We start from the raw sequence: 27,185 nt of genomic DNA on the forward strand, positions 1-27,185 counted from the left end.
CTTAATAAATGCTTGTTCCCTCTTGGTGTGTTACCCTAACTACTCTGAACTACTGTAGTATTACCGTTGGTATGGCTCATTCTGTAGGCTTGTATTGTTCAGTTACTCCCCATGAGTATTTCTTTTCTTCCCAAGTAAGAGCATAAACTTCTTGAGGGCAAGTTTGCAGCCTAATACTTAAAGAAGTAATAATGGTTCTTTAATCTAGAAATACTTAAAGCAGGCACTGCTCCTCCCTCCCAAAGCTTTAAGCAGCGTGGTTAGTAGTTGTTGAAATATTTGCATTTTGAAATTAAATCGAGTGATATAAATCAGAGAATTGAGCTAAATCATTTGCAATCATCCATCTGACATGTTGTGGAATTCCCAGGTTCTGTGACTTGATTACTCCTAAATTAACTCCAGTCAAGAGATTAGACTGTTGAGAGCAATACATTGTTTCAATCACCCAGGTTCAAAATTGAGGCACTCTTCCCTTAATTTTATCATCCAATCCATTGCCAAGTCCTATAAATTCTCTCTTGGATCATATTGAATTGCATTATGCTGAGTTGGATTGAAATGAATGGCAAGTTTAAGCCACGTATCGCCCTTGGGCATGAGAAGTGTCTCTGAAGAAAGACATCAAGGACGCATATGACCTAAAAAGGGGTGGCCTAGGCATGTGGCAAGAGTAAGAGATAACCAATCCCCGCTCTGGAGAATGTGTGGCAAGGCAAGAACAAAAATTACACAAGATGAAAAGGCATAGGTAGGCTACAATTTCCACAGGTGGAGATTCCATTAATAGACTAAAGTTGCTTTTGTATTCCTGGGCATCTGCCACTAGGGGGAGATTTTTTTTAATTGAATTTTTTTCCCACCAATATATACTAGGAAAAAACCAAACTTTTTTTCCCCCCAGTTTAATTTTTCTCTGGACTAGAAATCTAGTCATTGTATTGTGTTAGCTTAATAATAGATGCTAATAGAACTGATATGGAGTTTCAGTTCAGGGGTACTAGAAATATTAGCCTCCATCCTTTTTATTTGCATAGGAAAGTAAAAAAAAGGAACTGGTACAAATAATGAATTCTTTCTGATATGGTCACATTATTTAAATTTGCACTACATATTTCTAATGGGCTGAAAAGAATTATGACATTTTATATAATTATAATTTCTAGTGAATTCTAATACATCCTGCTTCAAGGGATTCATTAATATGATTCATTAATTATAATTAATTCTTCTTTATGAACTGAAAAGACCTCCAAGAACTGATGAAGAGTGAAATCAGCAGAACCAGGAGAACGTTGTACACAGAAAGTGAAACATTGTCAGACAATCCAATGCAAAGGACTTTACTACTAATAGTAATTCAATAATCCAGGACATTCCTGAAGGACTTATAAAAAAAAACGTTAGCCATATTGAGAAAAAGAATTATGGGAGTAGAAATGCAGAAGAAAAGCTTATGATATCACTTATCACTTGTTTATATGGATATATGATTTGGGGTTTCAGTTCTATGGTAAAAATGAATAATATGGAAATAGGTATCAAGTGATAACTTTTGTAAACCCAGTGGAATTGCTTATCGGCTCTGGGAGTGGGGAGAGAAGAAGGGTGGGAAAGAAAATGAATCATGTAATGTGGAAAAATATTTTTAAAGATAAAACTAAAATTAAAAAATTATAATTCGTTCTCTAGGTCTACTCTTTGGGACCTAGCTCTATCCCCTCTTGGACCTCTGCAGGAGACCAATATTCTTTACTCTCCTACTTAAATTTTCTACCTCCTTCCTACTTTTCCCTCTCTTACTATCACTATATTTTGCTGTAATAAAGCTACCAATAGTCTCATGACTTAATATTTAATTGTTATAAATGGCAACCACAACCTTTTTTTAAATTCTTATATTTGTCAAGCTCATTTTAATTATTACAGAGGCAAACCCACCAATAACTGGGGGGAACAGGAAAGCCTGCTATAGAAGGTGTTGCTTGAGTTGAGTTTTGAAGGGAGTCATGGATTCCAAGTACAGGGAGTATGGTGGTGGGATATGCCAAGCATGAGAGACAACCAATGTAAAGTAATGGAGACAGAAGATGGAATCTTATGTATGAGAAACAAAGGCTAGATGACAATCTATCGAGTTGTGTATGTGAGATTGAACACTGCAATTATTCAACAGTTGATAACCAAGGATTTTCCAAGAAAAAGAGCACACCTCCCAATTGCAGATAAATTGAGAGCTAGGTAAATCCCCAAAAGGAAGGGATGTGGATGAGGACAAAACTGTGAGTTGGTGCCCACTAACAAGTCAGAGAAGTCAAAAAAGTTTGTTCTGGTCTGAGAGGGAACTCTGCCTAGACACTAGGGAAATATTGAATCCCCAAACTACCATGTTGCTTCCTAATAATTCACATTTGGAAGCATCTATGAAACCATTCAGAATACCTGCAGGTGCTACCAGTCAACCTGGGACATTCATATGTTCCAGAGTAGAAAGATGGATAAAGTATTTATCAAGCATTGACTGTGTGTGACATAATGTACTCAGAAGAATAAATTCAGACTAGCAGTTCTGCTGATACCAAGGTAAAAAGCTAACAAAAGGTCCTGATTAAAAAAAAAATCAGTGCTATTTGACCAATGACTAAATTAACTTATGGTGCTTAAAATGTAATGGTTGAGGGGGTACCCATGAAGAAGATAGTCAACATATGTTATGCGTTGTCTAATATCCCTGTGTTTGCCATGTATGCTTCATGTTGGATTCAAATCTTTGACTCTATTGCATTGATTGCATTTCTGCATGTTGTGAATTTTGAAACTACCACCCTACTCAGACCATACTTTAGAAGATTTGATTTAGCTATTTCCTGATTTGTAACAATAGAGATACTTTGTCTAACAGAATCAGGTCTTGGGAACTCTACATTGCTCCACCATACTTAGTTTAACGAGGTCAGGAATGTCTGCACCATACTCAAGGATTAAATATCTAAGAAGATGGCCTTCAACAGACATGTGCAGAAACAGCTGACAGACCCCTGGGCTGTCCTAAGTCAAGCTAAGTTATCATTGGTACAGATGAGATGCAGGAAAGTGCCATAAAACCGTCTATATAGGGCATGTCACTTCCTCTCTTCGGCCTCTTTCCCTGGCTGGCGGTGTGCTAAACATTTCGACATCTTGGCATGGTAGCAGCTACTTGTCTGGGTTTTGGTGGTGAGTTTTCCCTTGAGCTAATTCAGGTTCAGGCATCTTGGTTGAGCCCTCTTGGAGTTCAGGCTGATTCCTTCCTCCTTTGCTCTCCAAAACCTTACCTTCAAGAGCCTCTAATCTTCCCCCTGGCTCAAGCCAGGAGGGAGAAATCCTATACTCTTTCCTTCTCCCTTCTTAAATCACCATAAATTTCCAGCTGACTTGGGTATTTTTTTTATTTGTGATTTCCATGGAGACCAAATAATTAATATAGTTTAGGTCACAATGCTAAAATTATCCATTACATTGTGACCTATGTATTTGGATACGGCATACAACTTTGTTAGGTGATGCTTGTTACATGTTACATACAAATGAATGGATGAATTAAAATCATTTATTGAGTGCTTACTATGTGACAAGCACCATGTTATTCTCTGGGAACACAAAGGCAAAAATGTGACAAATCTCTACTCTCAACGAGTTTAATTTATAATTTAAAAAGACATATAAAAATAGTGGTTAGGGAAGGGAGTTTTGATTCAGGAATTTTCACAAAGATTATGAGTGGAGATATAGGGCAATCTATTGGCACAACCTATTCAGATGCAATGGTAATATGCATGTGATTTCTATTTCCAGATCAAGAAAGAGGTAGATGTGGTAGGAGAGATATCTACTAAGTGGCTTGAGACATACGCTGTGCTATTCTTTTTCCTAAAAAAGCAATTAAACTGTTTTCATGAACTAGTTGGTCTAGGAGACTAATGCTTGACTGTTGACATAGCTTCCTAGCTGCCTAAGTATAAAAACTCCTCAGGTTTGACACTTGACATTTCCTAAAAGGACCATGATGGCAAATGCCAAGGCAGAGGAACAGGATACAACTGAATCAATGCTGTATTCTTACTGAATATACTTTCCATGCTATGCTATTGTTAAATTAACATCCTTTCACTAAAGATTAGATAATCTAACATCATATTGTTTTAATGCCAATCCCAAACCCAAATATTGGACCAACCTGATTTAGGCCTGTTCGAAAAAATAAAAAAGGTTCCCAGGCCTTTCTGGTCTCTTCCTGCTTCCAAGGTGAGCAAGTATTAGGAAAAAAAAGTGAACAATGGGGAAGCCATCAATAGATAGAGCCAGGACTAGAGATAGTAGGTCCTGAGTTCAAATTTGGCCTCAGACATTTCCTAGCTACTTGACCCTGGGTAAGTAACTTAACTCCAACTGCCTAGCTCTTACCGCTCTTCTGCCTTGGAATACTTGGTACTGGTTTCAAGGCAGAAGGCAAGGGTTTTTTTTTGGTTTGTTTTTTTTTTTAAAGAGGGAAGAGTGATAAAAATATAGCTATGGCCAGAAAAGGAGATGGATTGGTGGTGCAGAGATAGCAGATAGATAGCTGTAATGCTATGCTGCTATCACTGAAATCTTAACAGAAAAAGAGAAGGATCTGCAACATTTCTGGATAGATCTTTTGTGGGAGATCTATGGAGAGACAAAGTGCAGAATAGCAAAGGATAAAAATACAGATGAGTTGTGACCTGAACACACTAGTGAGACCACGAATCCATCAGACTGAATTGTCCTTATCCTGCCCACCTCATGGCAAGTTTTGTAAAACACACTGTGCTTTCTGTATGAGACAATATTTTTGTTTTTACCTCATTCTCATAATTTTGTTTATATCGTTGCTGCTCTATTTTCTTCTCAAGAGTTAAATCTTCCATGACCAGCTGGTTGTGATGGACCTCCCAAAGTTGAAGGGTTGTCTCTAAATATTTGAATAGATCTTCACTCATGATCTCTGTCCAATTAGCCTTCTCCTCAAGAGATTCCTAGAAAAACAAAATGCAGAGAATCTACTATCTAACCCAGGATAAGTTTATGCAGGTCTTTCCAGGTTTTTCTGAAATCCTCCTGCTCATCATTTCTTATAGAGCAATAATATTCCATTATATTCCCCAAAGGATAGACATCCTCTCAATTTCCAATTCTTTGCCACCATACAAAGAGCTGCTAGAAATAATTGATGTACAAATAGGTCCTTTCTCCTATCTTGTTTCTTTACTTTTGTATCCTCCAGTACTTAGTACAGTGTCTACAACATAGTGCTTTTAAAAACTCATTCTTCCAAATTCATATAATATTTGCTGTAGCATACATTGGGCATTCCTATCCCATCAAGTCATCTTAATACACTCTTCATGTTTATAAAGCTTAGCACCCCCCAAGGACATTGAAAATGACTTGAGATCCAGGTGTAGTATTCTGTGTATCTTCTTGATTATAGTAACATTGCAGTAAAAGGTAGAAACCTTAGAGGACATCTTCCCCAATCCTTTACTTGATAGGTGGGAAATCTGAGGCCCAGAGAAGTTTAGCCAAATTCATATGGTGAATTACTGATGATATCTGGCAAGTGAACTCAGTTCCTCTGACTTCAAATCTAGTGGATAGATGCCCAATAAACATTTGCTATAAATTAGTGAATGTGCTAACAAGATCACTATTTTAGTTTTGGCAAGTGATATTTCCAGAACTGTAACCAAGATAAGGTATCAGGGCAAAGTACCAAAGTAGGGATTTACTGAAAAGCATGAAATTTACCCCAAAATGAGGGAACTTAAGAGCCACTGCTTTATGAGCATTAAGGGAGAAGGCTGGGGTGGGATCAAGTGTTGGAACCATAATAGATCAGAGCTAGTAACAGGACAGGGAGTGTAAAGGTGGGACTAGAGGGTTCCCTCTACTGCTGGGGTAGCATTTTGATAGCCGGCTCTGGCACCTAGAGTTCCTCTGTCAAAGAAGGTGGGTAAAGCCCATAGCTGATGAGATCCAAGCTCTGTTCTGGTCTGGGGGTAGTAAGAGGGGCCCTGGACCAAAAATTTGAAAATAATAATGTTCTTTTTCATGGCCCACCTCATATATGTCACCTAGAGTTAGGGGTCACAACACAAGTACCAAAGAACTCAAGAACCATTGGGATTGAAGAGAAACACCACACTTTCCTCCCCACCACTGGCAACTAGCTCACAAAGATGGTAGCCCTCTCAACCTCAGTAAGTTGATTGCTCAGTACAAGGCAAGAGAAAGAACTAACTCAGGCACCTGGTTATCAAGAATATCAAGAATGATTAATTAAAATAGGGGGCTATCATCTTAGGAAATAAGGGTGGGGGATACAACCCAAATGAATAAATGAAAGGAGCATTTATTAGTTACTTACTATGTGTCCAGCACTGTGCTAAGCACTGATTATATAATAATAATAATAATAATAATAATAGCTAATCTTTATGTAGCACTTGGGGCAACTAGGAGGTAACTGGGTAAAGAAGCTCTGAGTTCAAATCCAGTCTCAGACACTTACTTGCTATGTGACCCTGGGGCAAGTCACTTAATCCCTATTTGCCTCAGTTATTTATCTATAAAATGGGGGATATTGGAGAAAGAAATGGCAAACCACTCCAGTATCTTTACTAAAAAGAGCTAGACCTGGGGGCAGTAGGGTGGCTCAGTGGATTGAGAGCCAAGCCTAGAGATGGGAGGTCCTAGGTCGAATCTGACATCAGACACTTCCTAGCTGTGTGACCCTGGGCAAGTCACTTAACCCCCATTAGAGTCCTATTCAGACCTCTATCATACCTTTCTGCTCTTCTGCCTTGGGACCAATACATAATATTGATTCTAAGATGGAAGGTAAGGGTTTAAAAAAAAAAAGCTGGGCATGACTGAATAATAAATATAGCATTTACTATGGACGATGTGTTGGGTTAAGTGTTTTAAAATTATTATCTCACTTGAGCCTCATAGTAATCCTGGGAGATGGTGCTATTATTATCCCCATGTAACCAGTAAGGGGCCAACAGAGAATTAGTGACTTACTCAAGGTCAGAGAGCTAGTAAGCATCTGAGTCTAGCCTGGAACTCCAGACTTCCCTGTCTCCAAGCCTGGTAGGGGAATGATGTCCAGGAAGGAATGCTTTGGACAGGGATATAGGGGAACTGGAGTGATTTAAGACAATTGGTTGGCACGTCCTTTCCTAGGAATGATAGTATTGATGACTACTTTCAGAGCTAGAGTTGGAAAAAGGAGAGAAGGGATAATCCCGGCATAGAAAGAGCTGGGAAGTAGCATGGGAGACCTGGGTCTGGGCCAGAGAAGGTGAATGCTTAAAGTTCTAAGCAGGAGGAGGAGAGGAAGCAAAAGAGAACATCCACAGGGGAGGTAGGTGGCTCAGGGTCAAGTGATTGGCCCAGCATCACATAACTGGTGTTGGAGGCTGGATTTGAATTCTAGTTCTTCTGCCTTCAGATCCAGCACTCCATTCATTGTGCCACCTAGCTATCTACTATCACACCAGATTTTGTGCTAGTCATTATAGAGCACTTTAAAGTTTCCCAACAGCTTGGTAAATCTTACCTCATTGTGACCTTAACTCAACAAATTAGCCTGGGGTTGGAGGAAAGAAAGGGCATTCAAGACCAGGATGATTACTTAGCAAGCTATCTCTTGGTACTTTATGCATCATTTTTTTAAGACTCCCCCCCTTCTGTCTTAGAATCGATACTCAATATCAGTTCCAAAGCAGAAGAGTGGTGAGGCCTAGGCAACTGAGAAGTGACTTGCCCAGGGTCACACAGCTGAGAAGTGTCTGAGTCCAGATTTGTACCCAGGACTTCCTTTCTCCAGGCCTGGCTCTCCACTGAGCCACCCACCTGCCCCAGGTACAGCTTTTAAAGAACAATCAGTGGCACTACCACTTGAGTAATTCATAGATGTCATGTTGTATTCTTATTTAAGGAGAAGCAAGACTTGATTTCTCTTAGAATATATTTCAGAGATTTACCATCATCGTTTCCAGGTCCTTTTCCACTTGACTCTGGAGATTTCCTACTATCTGGTAGAAGTAGGGACTTATGGAATTTTCTATCTCCTCTCGTGAGAAAACTTTCCATTTGAGCAATTGTTTCTAAAGAAAAAGATTGAGGCTAAGTTTATGATATTGCAAGGGGAAAAAAACAGTTAATAAGACAGAGTATTTGAGAAATACTTAAAACACCAACTACCAGGGGCAGCTAGGTAGCTCAGTAGATTGAGAGCCAGGCCTGGAAATGGGAGGTGCTGGGTTCAAATTTGACCTTAGGTACTTTCTAGCTATGTGGCCCTGGGCAAGTCACATAACCTCCATTGCCTAGCCCTTACTGTTCTTCTGCCTCAGAACCAATTCACAGTATTGAGTCTAAGATGAAAGATAGGAAGGAAGGAAGGAAGGAAGGAAGGAAGGAAGGAAGGAAGGAAGGAAGGAAGGAAGGAAGGAAGGAAGGAAGGAAGGAAGGAAGGAAGGAAGGGAGGAAGGGAGGAAGGGAGGAAGGGAGGAAGGGAGGAAGGAAGGAAGGAAGGAAGGAAGGAAGGAAGGAAGGAAGGAAGGAAGGAAGGAAGGAAGGAAGGAAGGAAGGAAGGAAAGAAGGAAGGAAGGAAGGAAGGAAGGGAGGGAGGGAGGGAGGGAGGGAGGGAGGGAGGGAGGGAGGGAGGGAGGAAGGAAGGAAGGAAGGAAGGAAGGAAGGAAGGAAGGAAGGAAGGAAGGAAGGAAGGAAGGAAGGAAGGAAGGAAGGAAGGAAGGAAGGAAGGAAGGAAGGAAGGAAGGAAGGAAGGAAGGAAGGAAGGAAGGAAGGAAGGAAGGAAGGAAGGAAGGAAGGAAGGAAGGAAGGAAGGAAGGAAGGAAGGAAGGGAGGGAGGGAGGGAGGGAGGGAGGGAGGGAGGGAGGGAGGGAGGAAGGAAGGAAGGAAGGAAGGAAGGAAGGAAGGAAGGAAGGAAGGAAGGGAGGAAGGGAGGAAGGGAGGAAGGGAGGAAGGGAGGAAGGAAGGAGGGAAGGAGGGAAGGGGAGGGAAGGGGAGGGAAGGGGAGGGAAGGGGAGGGAAGGAAGGGAGGAAGGGAGGAAGGGAGGAAGGGAGGAAGGGAGGAAGGGAGGAAGGGAGGAAGGGAGGAAGGGAGGAAGGGAGGAAGGGAGGGAGGGAGGGAAAGAGCTTAAGGAAGGGAGGGAGGAAGCAAGGAAAGAAGGGAGGAAAGAAGAAAAGAAAGGAAGAAACAAACAAACAAAGATAGCACCAACTACCTCTCTTCCTAAGAAACTCTAGAAGGAAAAGTATATGGATAAAGAGGAAATGTGTCAACCACCCTTTGAATAATGTATAAAGGTTACAAAAAACATTCTATCCTCTTTTGTCCCTTCATGCTTTATTCATGTGGTTTCTGGGAGTACTGGTCATGCACACTCATATCCATGTTGCACATATATTCAGAGGTGTGCTTGGAGCCAGCTTGAACAGGCCCTTGAGAGTCAATTAGTGAACTTTCAGTAGGAGCATTTACAGTTTGGAAATGAATGAACAAATGCTACAAATCAGGGCTTGACTTTTGTGGATCATCTTAACTCGAGAAAGTAATAGAGAAAGTGTTACAAATGAAGATTTTGCTTTAAAGTGGCCTGTGTACATATTATTTTCTGGAGTCAAGCTGTTAAAACATTTGCCAGCCCACCCATGCATAACATAAATTGATGCACATTTATATGAAAAGACAAGGATTAGAACTGTGATTTTAGGGAACTCTCCAGTGAGGAAACTCCTTCTGTCAACATAAGTAGGCACTTTGCAATTTATGTCTTAGGAAGTTACCTAGAATACTGAGAAGTGAATTACTCAGGGTCAGAAAGCAGGTTCCAATACAGATCTCCCTAGCTTTAATCTCTCCATATATCATATCCCTCTTTCTCTCTCTCTCTCTAACAGGTAAAGGTGGGTTCAGGTCTGAAATAGACTAGATGTGTAAACCTGGACAAATTTCTTAACATTTCCATGCTCTAGGCAACTCTCTAAAACTATAAATTGATGAAATGGTGCCTACTTGAATAAGTAGAAGGAACTTCCTCATTTCGGAGTTCCCTATAACAGTTAAATTGCATGTCTGTTCCTAATCCTTTTAAAGAATTAAAATTATTAAAACACACACACACATACATACGCACAGTTGGCCCAATAGGAGATATCACTTATTTTCATCTCTTTACATTTTGCAAAAATATGTTTCTCAAATTACCAAAAAAAGGAGAAAAAGTTTTCAAGTTGCAATGGAATTCCAGCTAGTTGCAATAACCCTAAAGACATTTAACTTTTTTGTTGTTCATATTTGGGGCTTTAGTTGGTTCTCAATGAATCTTTTATTTTACTACATGTCATTCCAGTACCCTTTTGAGTTATTTCATCTTCTTTGGATATTTTATCTGTTTGGTAAATGTCACTCTAAAGGCTCCAAGAATCCTGTCCCTCTAAGAATACTCAGAGATGAACTAGGAAGGCTCTCGGAAGATTTAATACCTTGCGATCTGACAAGTAGTTCAGACACTTCCACCAATTTTCTTCATTCTGAAGGCGTATTTTTGTCATGCCATCCATAATGCAATATTCTTTATAAACAAAAGAGCAGAGATCCAAGTCAGTTTGACAGGTGAAGGGCAACCATTTTAAGCCACTCAGAGATTTCATTTGCTGTTATTCTTGGTAACTTGGTCACTATGACTGTCCTATGACTGTCATTCTGGAAAGGCTTTCCACTGCACAATCTGGCAGTTAGAAGGGTTCTCCATGGAACAATGTGTCAATTCCTTTGTTTTTCAAATGGATTAAATTTGCATTGTCCTAGTGCTACATGGGAATGCCTTGGCTGATGCTGTCTTATCACAAAGTCATTAATACATTCTACTAAGCCTTGCTTAATTTTATGAGATTGCATTACCATTACCATTGAATCAAATGTCTACTTATAAAAGCTTGCTTCATTGAATGGAATGAAAAAGTATGTGGAAGGCAAGGATGGAAATATAGGGAGATGCCCAATTATGGAGGGTTCCAAACACCAGGCTTAGGAGTTTAGACAGTATTTGGCAATTTTTAAAAAATCCATTGTTTTAGACTCTTCATGATCCTATTTGGGGTTTTGTTGGCAAAGATACTAGAGTGGTTTGCCATTTCCTTCTCTAACTCATTTTACAGATAAGGAAACTGAGGCTAACAGAGTTAAGTTGACTTGACCAGAGGCATATAATAAGCATCTGAGGCCAGATTTGAACTCATGAAGATAAGTCTTCCTTTTTCCCAGACCAGTACTCTATCCATTGTGCCACCTAGCTGCTCCTTGGTAGTAATAGGAAACAACTGAACATTTTGGAGTATGTAGGAATATAGGAAGAGAAGGAGAAGAGGGAAGGTGGGAACATGGCTAGACCTGCCCAAAAGGAAGATTATGACTAGTAAAATGTGTCAAATGGAAGAGGAACAGTTAGAAGATCTCTGTTTGAGATGTAGCTCTTCCACTTCCACTTAACTAGCTTATGAATTTAGGCATATCATTTTTCTCTGAGAGTCATCTTCATCTTATGTCAAATGAAGGAAGTGGATTCAGTGACCTCTAAAGTTACTTAAGAAGTCAGGGGTACCATTAAGGAAACCACTGCTATCATCCCAAGAGAAAGGTGATCCAAGGGAGCTTTGATTCTAGGGTGGAGACAGTGGGGAGAGAAAGAGGAGGAACAGATGGGAGTGATCTTACTTTAAGAATAATCCATTCTATGCTCTCCACCTCCAGAGAAAGAACTGTTGGAGTCAGATGCAGATCAAAGCAGACTATCTTTCACTTTAGTTTATTTGTGGTTTTATTTTTGAGGTTTGGGTTTTATATGAGTATTCTCTTACAACAGTGACCAATATGGAAGTGTGTTTTGCATGATAATACATGTATAACTGAGATCAAATTGATTACTATCTCCAAGAGGGGGGAGGGAAAGGAGGGAGAAAATATATTGAAAATTGTTATTACATGCAATTGGGAAAATAAAATATCTTTGAATAGAAAAAAGAATGATCCATTCTAGGGGCAGCTAGGTATCTCCGTGGATTGAGAGTCAGACCTAGAGATGGGAGGTCCTGGGTTCAAATCTGACCTCAGGCATTTCCTAGCTTGGCCTTGGCCAAGTCACCTAAGTCACTTAACCCTCATGGCCTAACCCTTACCACTCTTCTGCCTTGGAACCAATACACAGTATTGATTCTAAGATGGAAGGTAAGGGTTTTAAAAAGAAGAAGAAGAATTTATTCCTTCAAGTGTCAGTGGCTGGGTCAGTGAGAGTAATCCCTCCACTGACTCAGGTTTCAAAACTTCCTTGAGTTGCTGTGTCCAAAAAAATTCATCACCCCATGGGCCACTTGAGAACGAGCTTCTCCAAAACTAAGTCTCAGAAAACAAGCACATGCAACAATCTTCATTTTACAGATGGAGAAACCCAGAGATTTGAAATAACTTGAAAAAGATCATCTTGCTACTAAATCATGGAGCAGGGATTTGGAGGCTCAGAGATTAAGGTTTAGAAGGGACCTTTGAGACCAATCCCCTCATTTATGAGGTCACACAGGTACTAAGTGGCCTCCCATCTCCAAGTCTAAGACCTTTGCCACTCAATCATTCTGTCTCTATACTCTTCTTGGATAGAGCTGTCAAGAAAACCCCCAAAGTCTTAGTTCCCCAATATTACTACTTACCTAAATCTTTATTCAACGCCTGAAAAGAAGCATGCCATTGATTCAACTTATCTCTTGAGTAGAAAGGAGGCAGAATATCTCTGTGAAAAGAAGAAACAAGCTTCAAAAGCTTGTACATTTTCACAATCCAAACTTTTCCTTAATGGAATCAAGCAACAACCCTAATAAAATGAGATTGTACTAAGCCTTTTGGAAAAAGGTCAACTAGTGGGGGACCACAGAGTTTTGGATTAAGTACAAAATTCTCAAATGCTCAGGCATTCCTTTGGTTCCCCAAGAAGTAGCAGGGAATGAATTCCAAGGGAGTTGGAAGGGGTGGATTTTCCTCACCCCTTCACCCAATCAGGGAGGTATACTGGTATAAATGCACTGACTGTATTATGCCACAAGTATTTATTTTATTTTATTTATTCATTTATTTTAGTCTTTTTTAAAGTTTGATTTAATGAATTAATTTAGAATATTTTTCCATGGTTACATGATTCACAAGTGTTTTTTTGAAGGAGGCACTATTATAGTCTAGTAGAAAGTACTATTGACCAAGGATAGAATATACTGGGTCTGGAGTCAGAAAGACCCAAGTTAAAATCCAGCCTCAGATGGTTATTAGCTATGTGACCTTAGATAAGTCATTTAACTCTATTTACCTCAGTCTCCTCAACTGTAGAGATAATAATAGTACCTACTCCCACCGTTGTTATAAGGATGAAATGAGATAACATTTATAAAGTACTTAGCACAGTGTCTGACACATAGTAGGTTCTTAATCAATGTTTCCTTCATTCTTTTCTTCCTTCCTTCCCCTTACAGTGTGACTTTAAAGGGCGAGAAAGAAGCCTAGGCACTCCCCCACCCTTCAATCTTTCCTCTATCAAGTTAAGCTGCAGATTTCATCAAACCTTCCCAATTGTGATCAGCCCTGATAAATAGTTCTCTCTTCTGAATCAGAAAGATGATCTCCTCCTCCTTTCCCTCTTCTTCCCCATTTTCTTTTTCTTTCTTCCTCCCTTTCCCTTTCATCTCCCCTTTTTCTTCCCTTTCTTCCTCTTCTTTTCCTTTTCCTGTGTAAAGTATGATTTACAATTGATAGTGTGCATTTCTTGTTCCTATTCTTCCTCCTTTTCCTTCCTCTTTCTCTTCTTTCTTCTTTTCTTCTCCTTCCTCTCTTCCCTCCCCTCACTTTTTCCCTCCTCCTCCCTTTTTCACCTGTGTCATCATCAACCAAAATATTCAGTGCAGTTGCACCAAGGCATCAGCCTGACTGTGAGAAGGGATGAGGAATACCCACCACTCCAATCCCCTGGATTTCATTGCACACTGCTTCCTTAGAAATAGCTACTAGATTTCTTTATGGTCATCCTTTCCTCCTGCTTCCCTACTTCATAGTTATTTTACTTCACTTATTTAGATTGTATAATTTGGGGGGCAGTTGGGTGGCTCAGTGGATTGAGTGCCAGGCCTAGATATGGGAGGTCCTGGGTTCAAATCAGACCTCAGACACTTCCCAGCTGTGTAACCCTGGACAAGTCACTTAACCCCCATTATCTAGCCCTTACCACTCTTCTGTCTTGGAACTAACACTTATTACTTCTAAGACAGAAGGAAGGTTTTTTTTTTTTAAATGGGAGGGGCATTTATGGAAGCTAAGGGCTTTAAAATAAATAAAAATAGATTGCATAATTCTACTCATTAGAGATTATTTTGTTCACCATTCTCCATACCTAACTGATTTGAGAAGTCTCATTCTCTCACTATTTATTCTATCAAGCTCATTTGTCATGTTATCCATTTCCCTCTTTACAGAGGGAGGATTCTGGATGTCGTCGGTATCCAGGAATTCCCTAAAGGACACAAAAATATTAGGGGAAGTAAGAGGGGGGAATAGAGGTATAGGAAACAAAGCAGATTTTAGATACAACTCCCAGAAAAAAAAAACACATCACTTTCTCACCTATATCCCAACACCCCGATTAGCAAGGAGGTTCTGACCATAAATAATTGTTCATTTGAGCATAAAATAAGTATCTAAGGGCCTTATTTCCCCCTTTATTTTATTAGGCAGACTATCTTTGACGTGATCATTTTCCTATTTAAAACTCACTATATATGCAAATGAACAGAGAATGTAATGTACATACTAACCATCTCCAGATAGGTGATTCCCTTTTTTGTTGCTGCCATGACTAATGTGAAGATTTGCTTGCTTGACTACACATATTTATAATGGGTTTTTGGTTTTCTTGCTTTCTCAATCAAAGGGTTAAGAGAAGTGGGGGAGGGGATTTTGGAACTGAAAATAAAATTGAATTGAAAAAAGAATGTCATACCTGGATCCCATCCTCACCAAAAAAAAGGGGGGCGCAGTTTTGATTATACTTTAGAAATCCTAGAATAAGATATTTATTCCTTTTGTAAAGGAAAGCCTTGCCTTATAACCAAACACATAGGGAGCTGGAATCATTGTGCAGGTGCCAAGGCCCCATAATTTTCTAATAAAAAAAGTTTCAGACCTTAAATTCTGAATCATCAAATCCTTCTGTATGTTCTTCCAGTGTTTTATCACATCTTGCCACCTGTTGTGGTTACTGATTTCCTGCTTTAGATTAGACTCCATCATATTAATGAACAATTTCGCGATGGCCCTTTGATTTCCCAGTAGGGCTTGGTTCATGTTCTGTAAAGGTTAGATGGGGAACAGTGATCTTGGGTACAAAGCTCCCACTCTCTGAATTTCTAGAGTATGAAATTATGGATGCTGAATTGGAAGGGACCTCAATACCCCATTGTATGCCTCCCACTCCATTTTACAGATAAGGAAACTGATGTCATACATTCCAACCCCTTCATTTATTCTGGGGCCATGAGAGGATAAGTGATCTGTCTAAAGTCACACAAGTAGTAAGTGATTCTAAAGTAAGTGAGTCTAAATCCAGTGTTCTTTCCACTGAACCATGTTGCTTCTTATAGTACTCTGGGTCTCTTACTGTTCTGCAACATTTTTTTTAAACCCTTACCTTCCATCTTGGAATCAATACTGTATATTGGTTCCAAGGCAGAAGAGTGGTAAGGGTTAGGCAATGGGGGTTAAGTGACTTGTCCAGGGTCACTGAGCTAGGAAGTGTCTAAGGTCAGATTTGAACCCAGGACCTCCCATCTCTAGGTCTGGCTCTCAATCCACTGAGTTACCCAGCTGCCCCTGTTCTGCAACATTTTATGTTGACTTGTTATCTGTTGTCCAAAATAATATCATTATTTGATTCTGAAATTTTTGTGAAGGAAGAGAGGTATCTTGCTCTTCTCTGTAGTCTTCATGGAACTTATGGCTGGGTCTTGCATACAGTAGGAAAAAAAAGGGAGGGAGGAAGGAAAAGAAAAAGAAAGGAAGAGAGGGAGGAAGAAAGATAAAAAGGAAGAAGGGAGGAAGGAAGGCTTATATTTATAGAAGACTTTAAGACTTGCAATATGCTTCATGGTACATGTACATTATTTCATTTCATCCTTAGAGCAACAGCTATTATTCTTCTCATTTTATAGATAACTAAGTTGAGACTTAGAGAAATTAAATGACTGGCCAGTCACATAATTAGTATCAAGACAGGATTTGAACCCAAGTCTCCCCAGACTCAATTTCCAGAGTGCTTTCCCTTATATCATGTTGCAAGAAAGAAGGAGGGAGCAGCTAGGTGGTTCAATGGGTTGAAATACAGACCTAGAGACAGGAGATCCTGGGTTCAAATCTGACCTCAGACTCTCCCTAGTTATGTGACCCTAGGCTAGTCACTTAACTCCTATTGCCTAGCCCTTACTACTTGTCTAAGTATTTGATTCTAAGATGGAAATTAAGGGTTAAAAAAAAGGGAGGAAGGAAGAAATTAAGTAGGTTCTTTATTTTTAACAAACTCTTTCCCCAAAGATTGGCTAAAGATTTGAATTGGCTAAAGATAGCAGAACTGGAGTATGAAAACAGGTCTGAACAATGACAACAGTAACAAAAGTACTCTAGAAAGTAATGTATAATATATATTTTAGACTTTCATCCCAAATTGTTAAAATAATGTGTTGGCATCGAGAGTTGGGGTGGTCAGATGGTGCAGCAAATAGAGAAGTAGGACAAGAGTAGGGAAGATCTGAATTCAAATCCAACCTCAGATACTTAACCAACTGTATGACCCGGGAAAGTCATTTAATGTGTTTACCTCTGTAGGATAAAATGGCACCTACCTCTCAGGGTTGTTATGTCAAACGATAATATTTGTGAAGCACTTGTGTGTGTGTGTTAGAACTATATAAATGTTAAGTTATAGTTATTTTCATTCCACTGGAAAATTCACAAATATGGAAGAGCTTCTACCAGAGACCAGTGATGAGGTACTACTGTAACTTTTGACTGGGATGTCCTTCTTGAAAGTTACTACCCTCCTCCAAAGATCAACTTACCATAGCTTCTTTGTGAATCAGCCTGTCTATATCAGGGTAGAGGAGATAGGCATTTTCTTTTAAAATGTTCATGTATTTCTTCAGCACCTCTCCTAACTGGGGTGTTAAAAAGAAACATCATGAATGCTTTATCAAATTCTTTACCATGAAACATTAAAAAATTACAATTGACATGAATATAGTGCTTTAATGTTTGTAAAGCACCATACACACATACTAACTCATTAAAAAAAAAACAGACAAAACAGCTCAATATCTTACTAAGTGCTAAGGATATAATTATTCCCATTTTACAGCTAAAGAAACTGAGTCTGAGAGATCTTAAATGACTTGTCCAGGATCAGATAGTCGGTTTTAACTCAGATAGCCTTATCTCTAAGTCCAGCACCCTATCCATTATGCCACGTTGCACACAACAACAAGACACAAAGTAGAGAGAAACCATGCAAACTTTATCTCACTTTCTCAGCTCTGCCGGCTTCAATCTTTTTTAGTGTTTCATCAAAGTTCTTGATCCATTTTCTTCTATTTGTGAATTTCTCATTGAGTTTATCCCACAGTTCCCACAAATTCTGCAAAGTGGAGTTTATGGCAGATTAAAAGAAACATTACAATTTAAAAGGCATAAATAGAAGATGTGTGGTGGGTTCTTCATGGAAGCAGCAGGGTATAAAGGCCAAAGGGGAGGGCAAGGTACCTGTAGTGGGCTGGGAGACCTGCTATCTCTGCTCTTACCTGAATTTCGAAAGTTTGTTGTTCTACATCACTTTCAATTTCTTTGAAGAGAGTCTCAGTTTCTGCATCATTCTTTGCCAGTTGTGTCAAAAGTTCCTGTCCAGGTTCCATAATTAGAGATTCCGTTTCCTTAAACAAATGGGAAGGGCCCTCAGCCATCAATATCACATTTAACTTGACCTCCATTCTTTAACTGGTCCATCCATATTCAGATGAGCATAACCTCACAGATTAAATCATTTCACAAATTAAGAAAACTGAGGCACAGAGAGATTAGGGGGTCTGCCTAGGGTCAAAAAGCTAGTAAGTGTCTGATAGCAAAATAAATAACAATATGAGCTACAGTATGCTACATGTGCAGTGGATATACACACAGTGTATTCTCTAGAAATTCAGAGGAAGAGATTCCTCAGGTCTAGGCAAGAAAGCCTCAAGGGAAGACATATAAACTAGACTGCAGGATAGGGCTTAGATAAGTAAAAAGACAAATACGCCATGCCTGAAAAGGGGAAGAATACATTCCTCAGAGGAAAAGAGTGAATAATGCTGTGGATGGATGCAGGAAGGTCCTAACTGCCCAACTGAGGTGGTCAAAATTTAAACTACCAGCAGTGGGAGGTATGGAAGGTTTTTAATAGCAGAAGGGCAATATGGGCAAAGCAATGTTTAAAGTTGATTAATCTGGTAGCACCATGGAGGATAGGTTGGGGAGTGGGAGGAGAGGCATTAAATCTCACCATCGCAATATCTGATATTTCTTTCCATAGATTTTTCAAGTTGGACTCATGGTTTTCTCTTTTTTTCTTTTCTAACCGTTGAATGATGTCACTATTAATCTTCTCAGGAACTATATATAGAAAAAAGCACAAAAGATGGGCTAAGAAAGTATTAGATGTGTCAATGGCAGAATGTCTAGTAAAAATGCTTAATGCCCCAACTTCAGAAATTAGAAAAGGAAGACCTATTTTGTACATGAAGTTCAGATGGCAATAATAACTATTGATCTTTACTGAAACAATTTATGTAGCAAATACCCACTATGTACAGAACTGTATAATCAGTGGAAATATTCATTGTTTTCTCATTGTCATTTCCCAGAATTCCAAAGAAATAAGTAATTTCACTTGCAGAAGCAAATCCTGAAATCATATGAGCCTTAATTTGGAAGAATAAAAACTAAGTAAGATTTACTGATGGAACTGTTATGTATTATTATCACCAAAAAAACCCCCAAAAACAAAAAACAGCAAGGAAGCATGTAAGGTTGGATTTGAACTCAGGTCTTTCTGGCTCCAGGCCCATTGCTCTTACTCACTGAGCTACACAGCAATTGGACTCTAGCTATTTCTTTTTGATACATACAAAATGCAAAAGATCACACTCCAGATCTTATTGACTGATGTAAAATCCATTCAATTCCAATTATTTGTTGTCTCATGGTTTCAATATTTCTTTCATTCTCATAGAATCTATTTCTTTTGGGGGGGGGTTCGCAAATTCACTCTTAAGCCAATACAAATTATTTCTCTTTGGCTATAATAAATGCTTACTCAGGAATAATAATTATAACCATTAATTCCAAAATAAATGGGAGAGGGGGCAGCTGGGTAGCTCAGTGGATTGAGAGCCAGGCCTAGAGAGAGGAGGTCCAGGTTCAATTCTGGCCTCAGATACTTCCCTGCTATGTGACCCTGGGCAAGTCACTTAACCCCCATTGCCTAGCCCTTACCTCTCTTCTGCCTTGGAACTGATACATAGTATTGATTCCAACATGGAAAGTAAGGGTTTAAAAAATATATATTTTAGTCTTAAGTATTATAGTTTCATCAGTATGAATATGATGGCATGTTTCTTCTATACTTTAGCCTTATGTCTTATGGCTGAAAAATTTCTAACTGTGTAACCAACACAGTGATGGTTCTTGACAAATTTAACCATGCTAGTCCACATCTGGTCTACAATTAAAGACTTTCAGTTTTGGCAGCAATCCTGGAGCTTCATGAGATCTGTTTTAAGGAAGAGAGGGTTATAGTAAGAGATGATGGTCTGCAGAGGAGAGATGCAAGAGGAAAGATTCTGGAATGTTGAAAAGGAAGGGTTGAGCTGAGAGTCTCTCTGGGGGTTTGCTGTCTGCAAGCACCTAGAAGGATTTAATGCCAAATACTTGGAGGAGTTCCTGTACCTGTCCTTGCTGTTAATACCTGTGTTTCCCTTGGAAGAAGATCTTTGAACCTGAAGCTAGCCTGAAACAACATCCAGTCATCTGCAGCTGTCAGTGAGTGGGAGGTCTGAATCCATCTGGACTTGGGATCTTTCCCCTTGGGTCCCTGTCTAAATCTGCCATAGACAAATACCTCTAGTAACAATCAAAAGAGGTTTGGGTTAGTGTAGGATAGCTAGTTCTAGAGCTCGAGATTTTTACTTTTATTTATTTGAATAAAATATTTTATTTAAATTAATTTAGAATATTTTTCCATGGTTATATGATTCATGTTCTTTCCTTCCCCCCCATTCACACACACCCCTCCCGTAGCCAATGAGCAATTCCACTGGGTTTTTCTTGTGTCATTGATCAAGACCTATTTCCATATTATTGATAATTGTGCTAGGGTGATCGTTTAGAGCCTACATCGTTTGGGATTTGGGGGTGAGAGAGGAGAGGGTGATAAGAGTAGTCCAACAACTCTATGAAGACCCTTCTCATGAAGGTGTAGTTCCTGGGGTCATTAGCTAGAAAAATAGTGATAGTAATTCCCTTTCCCTCCAAACCTCTCTTATAGAATAAATTACAACTCCCAGTGACTTTTGCCTAATCTGTGACTGATCTGTGTGCAGTACCCTAGACCAGGCTCTGGCCTGGGCAAGCCTTTCCTTTGTTACTGGCCCAAAGAAGTTCATTTAATCCTATCCAATCCCATCCCCTAAATATGCCTATTACAGATCGTACATGGAAAGGGCTGCAGAATCATCTCATCTATCTCCCTAATTTTGACGAAGAGCAAACTGAATCCCAGAGTGGTTCTGGGACTTCCTGAAGGCACATAGGTGGGAAGGAGCAGAACTGGGATCCAAGGCCAAATCTAGTGTTTTCACTGCACCCTGCAGTCTCTCCAGAAGCTGTTTTGTTGCTGATTTTCTTGGGTACAGGAAGGTAAAGTAATCAGGGGAGATCTCCAATCACCTTGATTTTTTTTTAAGCCTTTACCTTCCATCTTGGAATCAAAACTGTGTATTGGTTCCAAGGCAGAGAAGTGATAAGGGCTAGGCAATGGGGGTTAAGTGACTTGCCCAGGGTCACACAGCTGGGACGTATCTGAGGCCACATTTGAAACCAGGACTTCCCATCTCTAGGCCTGACTCTCAATCTAGCTGCCCCCTCTCCAATCACCTTGATAAGCATACAGATAAGTAGGTATCTTTAGGATCAGGAAAGTGTCTCTATAGAGTATAAAATGTCTAATGGAAGCTTATTTAAGGATCAAATACAATCCCTAATTTGATTGGCCCAAGATGAAGCCGCTTTCTGTTTTCTAAGGAAAGGGTTTCTATGAATGGGTGCTGTTCCTCAAGACATCTGGTTGTAAGAGAACCTCAAGAAAATTGTCACAAGACTATTAATCAGGATTTCCAATCATATGCTTGTCAGAAGAACCACCTCTCAATACTGGCTTATAAGACTGCAGACATTCTTTTTTCCATTTTTTCAAATGTTTCCTTCATGCTTTTCTTCTAGGGTAGAATTGAGGGAGGGAATTTCAAATTTCATAAATTCCTTAGTTGAAATAACCTAAATTTTAATCAACTTAAATCTCAAATTATAAAAATGAATTGCATAAGGAAAACTGAAAAGTCTTTTATAGGTCAAATCACTAAGGTTGGTTTTTTCCAGATTAAACCTTTAAAAATATTTTAAATTATTGATTTTTAACATTCTTTTCCTTTAAAATTTTGAAATCCAAATTCTCTTCTTCCTACTAACTCCTTCCTAAGCCCACTTAGGAGGCAAACAATATGACATCAACTATACCTGTGAAATCATGCAAAACACATTTCCATATTAGCCATTATTTTGAAATAAGCAAGAAAAATAAATTGAGAGAATTGTACATTGATTTGTACTCAGGATTCATCAGTTATCTGGAGGTTTTTGTTTGCTTTCATGAGTTCTTTGGAATTTTTATGGCTATACTGATCAAAGTAGCTAAGTCTCAGAGTCGATTATTACAATATTGCTACTACCATTATAGCTAATGCTCTCCTAACTCTGCTCACTTTATTTTGCATAGGTTTATATGACTTTCCAGATTTTTTCTGAAACAATCTCCATCATTTCATATAACACAGTAGTATTCCATCATAATCAGACATTTCCCAACTTGATTTTCAGTTCTATATCACTACAAAATATGTATTTTGTACATAGAAGGCCTTTTCCCCTTTTCTTTGATCTCTTTGAGATGCAGACCTCGTAGTGCTTTTGCTGAGTCCAAGAGTATGCCCAGTTTTATAGCCTTTTGGGCCTAATTCCAAATTATTCTCCAGAATGGTTAGACTAGTTTTCTACTGCAATAGCAGTTTATTACTGTACCTATTTTTCCCTCATTCCCTCCAGCATTTGACATTTCTGAGAGGTGTGAGGTGATACCTCAGAGTTGATGTAATTTTCCTTTCTCATAATCAATAGTGATTTAGAGTATTTTTTCATCTGACTATAGATAGCTTTGACTTCTGAAAATGGCCAGTTTATGTCCTTTGAGTATTTATCATTTGAGGAATGGTTTTATTTTTATAGATTTGACTCAGTTCCATACTCAGTATTTGAGAAATGATTCCCATATCAAAAATACTATTAAAAATGTTTATATTACTTCATTGTCTATGGCACTTCTGATTATTCCTTTTAATTAGTTTTATTTTTACTTTTGCTTTGTCTGAGATCCTGATTCAGTTGAAGTATATATTGCTGCACCAATCCTTTAATTCTAGGATTTTTTCTCTTTCAAGTGTGACTCTTATAAACAACATATTGCTATATTTTGCTATTCACTTCCCTTTTATGGGTGAGCTTATCCATTAATATTCATAGTTATGATTATTTCCCCCATCTCATTTTCTTCTTTTTCTCTTTTTAAAAATCCCTTCTCAAAAGCCTATTTTGCCTCTAACCACTGCCTCCATTTATTTGCCCTTTCTTTTATCATCTCCACCCTCCCCCCCCCAGTGTAAAAGTTCTTCCTTGCATGCCTTTTATGTAAGAAAATTTACCCCATTCTACTTCTCCCAGTGTATTTCTCTTTTTCACCCTTTTATTTTTTTGGGGGGGGGTGGTCAGTCCAACATAATAGACTCATAATCCATACCCTTTATTTATGTAAACTTTTTAAATGCCTTAGTAATGATAAATTTCTTGGGCTTTTCATGTATCATTTTCTTCATATAATGGAAACAGTTTAACATTAGATCCTTATGATTACTCTTTCATATTTACCATGTTATATTTCTCTTGAATCTTGTGTTTAAATATAGAATTTTTTATTTAGCTCTGGTCTTTTCATCAGGAATGCTTGAAAGTTATCTATTTCCTTAAATATCCACTTTCCCCTCGGATCATACTCAGTTTTGCTAGAAAAGTTATTATTGGTTGTAATCCTAACCTTTTTGCCTCCCAAAATGTCGTATTCTAAGACCTCTGCTCCTTTAATAAGGAATCAGACAAATCTTGGGTGATCCAGACTATGGCTCCACAATATTTGAGGGTTTTTGTTTTTTTTTGCTTTCTGGCTGTTTTAAGTATTTTCTCCTTGGTCTAAGAGTTCTGGAATTTGGCTGTAATATTCTTGAAATTTTTCATTTTGGGATCTCTTTCAGTACCTGATTAGTAGATTCTTTCTATTGCTATTTTTCCTTCTGAAGCTAAGATATTGAGGCAATTTTCCTTGATAATTTTTAAAAATATGATCTCTAGTCTCTTTCTTTCATGAGGGCTTTTAATAATTTAACAATTTTAAAATTACTTCTCCTTGATTTATTTTCTGAGTCAGTTGTTTTTCCTGTTAAGTATTTCACATTTTCTTCCTTTTTTTTGTTTCATTGAGGGTTGTTGTTTTGTTTTTGTTTTTGTTTTTTATGTCTCGTGGAGTAATTATCTTTCACTTGCCCAATTCTAATTTTTAAAAAATTATTTCCTTCAGTAAAATTTTGTAGTGCTTTTTTCATTTGGCCTATTCTACTTTTTAAGATGTTCTCTTCAATGAATTTTTGTACCTCTTTTACTATCAGGCCAATTATATATTTTAAGATTATTTTCTTCAGTATTCTTTATACCTCTTTTACCAAGTTGTTAATTCTCCTACTGGAATTTTCTTATATCACTTTGATTTATTTTCCCAACTTTTCCTCTACCAATCATCTCTCTTTAAAATTTTCTAGGAATTCTTATTGTACTTGAGTCCAATTAGCAGTTTCTTTGAAAAAAATTTTATAGCTCTTTTCACATTGTTGTCTTCTCTGAGCTTATATCTTGATCTCCCCTGCCACTGTAAGTAGTTTTTGGCATTCAAATCCATTTTTTGTTATTTGCTCATTTTCCTAGACTATTTTTTGACTTTGAACTTTCGGTTAAAGTTGGACTCTGATCACTGGGATCCCCTGGTCCCTTGTAGCAGCAGCAATTCTTAACACTTCTCTTTCTCTTGGAACTGTGACCAGGGTTCCCTGGATTACCTCTAATCTGCCATATCATTGGTATGTTTGATAGAAAAACTTGCCCAGACTTTCATATTTTATAGTAAGGATTAATAAAATTTCTAAAACTAAGCAGCTGTTAAAATGAAGACAACTCAAAAATCCAATTATCTGTAATGCAATATTATTGAACTCTACAAAATGATGAATATGATGACTACAAAGAAGCATGGAAAGTTTTCCATTAAGTGATACAGAATGAAGTAAGCAGAACCAAAGAAACAATGTACACAATGACCTCAACATAAATTGAAAGAACTACCACCACAACATAATCAAGAGTGAATGTTGCAAAACTACAAAGAACAAGTATAGCATTAAAGAGGAGATACAAAAAGATCCTTCCACCCAATTTCTTTGCAGTGGTAGGAGTTCCACAATTATGGAAACTTGAATTTTTTGGGGGGGGGGGATAAATTAATCAGTTTTCCAGATTGTTTCTCTCTTCTTTTTTCCTTTAAAAATTATTCTCTGTTCTATAGGCTGACTCTGTGGGAAAGTGAAGGGGGAAGCATGCAAGGGAATATTTAAGAGATATAAAAACAAAAGTATCAATAAAAAAATGTTTTAAAGCCAGTTATCTCTGAATTCCTAGAGATTATTGTATGGAAGACAAAACAGTTTCAAGATAAATATTTCAGCCTCACTCTCAATCTAGAAACTAATGATTTTAAAATAACCTTAACTTTTCTGGGACTCAAAGATAAATCATGTTTTATTAGGTATTACTCCATATTTGTTATTCTAACACAGTTATAGGGTTTGACCTGATGAGCTATTTTGCCCTGGGGCTAGGTCTTTGGTGCAGGGGCTAAGCCTTGAAAGTATCCAGCACTATGAACTTTGGGGTCTCACTATAGGCTGGTGACAGGGATTTCAAAGGGTGGGTCTGAGGTGCTCTTTTGTTGGGATAGCCTGGGTCCTGTGATTCTAAAGTTTGCCCATGTCTAGGTTCGGAATCTAGCCCAGTAGGTGGGGGGTGGGGGCGGGGGAAGGGAAGTGGTTGACCAGTACTCCTGTATGTGTAGTTTTGCTTCCAGTTCCCCCATCCCATAAAAATCAGTTCTCTCTTCCTACCTTTCAAGTTGTGTTCAGTAGGAGAGTTCTCTCACTCCATCTTGCTGTTGGTTTTTGATTCCTGTCATTCTGAGGTGCTTTTTCAAGATTGACTTGGAAGAACTGTCAGAGCAGTTTCAGCTTTTGCTGCTACTAAGCTGCAATCTTGGCTCCACCCCCTCTAACACAGCTTATATTTTGTGCTTGAAACTGGACACAGTAAGATATCATAATCTACTTTTGATCAGATGATATATGATCAGATTTATATGTTGTTTTCCTTAATAGAATATAAACTTCATGAAAGAAAGATTACTATTTTTCTTGCTCGCTTGGCACAGTGGGTGTGAGAATAGTTTCATCCTAGAAACTCTTACAAAATAATTTAATATGTGTATGTTTTTCAAGCAAGCCTTTTCCCACAAGGGGTTATTCAGGACAACATAGGAAACAGGTTTGTAATGAAATCTTCAGCTTACCAATAGTGTCAGTTAGACCTCTGACTTCTCGGACAGTAATCATGTGTTGATTTTCACGAGCCTTTTCTATGGCAGCATCTTGAAGTTCTCTGGAACCAATGAGCAAGAGAAAGTTTGAACCTCAAATGTGATCACTGGAATTTAAAAAATTTAAAAAATCATTCCCCAATTGACAAATGGTCAAGGGACAGGAATAGTCAGTTTTCAGATAAAGAAATCAAAACTATCAATAAGCACAGGAAAAAAGTGTTCTAAATCTCCCATAATTAGAGAAATACAAATCAAAACAATTCTGAGGTACCACCTCATATCTAGCAGATTGGCCAATATAAGGAAAATAATAAATGTTTGTGGGCATGTGGCAAAATTGGGATACTAATACTTGCTGGTTGAGTTGTGAATTAATCCAACCACTCTGGAAGGCAATTTTGAACTATTTCCAAAGGGCTTTAAAAGACTGCCTGTCCTTTGATCCAGCCATATCACTACTGGGTTTGTACTCCAAAGAGATAAAAAAGGAAAAAAGACTTGTACAAAAATATTTCTAGCCAATCTTTTTATAGTGGCAAAAAATTGGAAAATGAGGGGGTGTCCCTTGATTGGGAAATGACTGAACAAGTTGCGGTATCTGATGGTGATGGAATACTATTGTGCTATGAGGAATGATGAACTGAAGTATTTCTATATGAAATGGAAAGATGTCCAGGAACTTATGCAAAGCAAAAGGAGCAGAACCAGGAGAATATTGTACACAAAGACTGATACACTGTGGCACAATTGAATGTAATGGACTTCTCTACTAGCAGCAGTTTTGAGGGACTTATGAGAAAGAACATTATCCACATCCAGAGAAAGAACTGTAAGAGTAGCAATGCAAAAGAAAAATATATGATTGATCACATGGTTCAAAGGGGATATGATTGGGGATGTTGACTTTAA

The 27,185-nt window shown here is 38.4% G+C and overlaps 1 protein-coding gene across 4 annotated transcripts in view; it reads right to left on the reverse strand.

Moving 5' to 3' along the window:
* CCDC180 (coiled-coil domain containing 180) overlaps window positions 1-27,185 on the reverse strand; it is a 113,057-nt gene that overhangs the window by 77,270 nt on the left and 8,602 nt on the right. For 3 of the 4 annotated variants that reach the window (XM_016422885.2, XM_056812642.1, XM_056812644.1), the window contains 11 exons: window positions 26,247-26,335; window positions 18,705-18,814; window positions 17,968-18,096; window positions 17,694-17,804; window positions 17,233-17,328; window positions 15,306-15,469; window positions 14,517-14,636; window positions 12,796-12,875; window positions 10,579-10,667; window positions 8,052-8,174; window positions 4,863-5,036 (listed from right to left, as the gene is read on the reverse strand). In XM_016422885.2, the coding sequence (XP_016278371.2) occupies window positions 4,863-5,036; window positions 8,052-8,174; window positions 10,579-10,667; window positions 12,796-12,875; window positions 14,517-14,636; window positions 15,306-15,469; window positions 17,233-17,328; window positions 17,694-17,804; window positions 17,968-18,096; window positions 18,705-18,814; window positions 26,247-26,335 (1,285 nt within the window). The remainder of the gene's footprint in view (window positions 1-4,862; window positions 5,037-8,051; window positions 8,175-10,578; window positions 10,668-12,795; window positions 12,876-14,516; window positions 14,637-15,305; window positions 15,470-17,232; window positions 17,329-17,693; window positions 17,805-17,967; window positions 18,097-18,704; window positions 18,815-26,246; window positions 26,336-27,185) is intronic. The other variant, XM_056812641.1, reaches the window with a different exon arrangement.

Source organism: Monodelphis domestica, chromosome 1 (genome assembly GCF_027887165.1).
Source record: "Monodelphis domestica isolate mMonDom1 chromosome 1, mMonDom1.pri, whole genome shotgun sequence".
NCBI lineage: Eukaryota > Metazoa > Chordata > Mammalia > Didelphimorphia > Didelphidae > Monodelphis > Monodelphis domestica.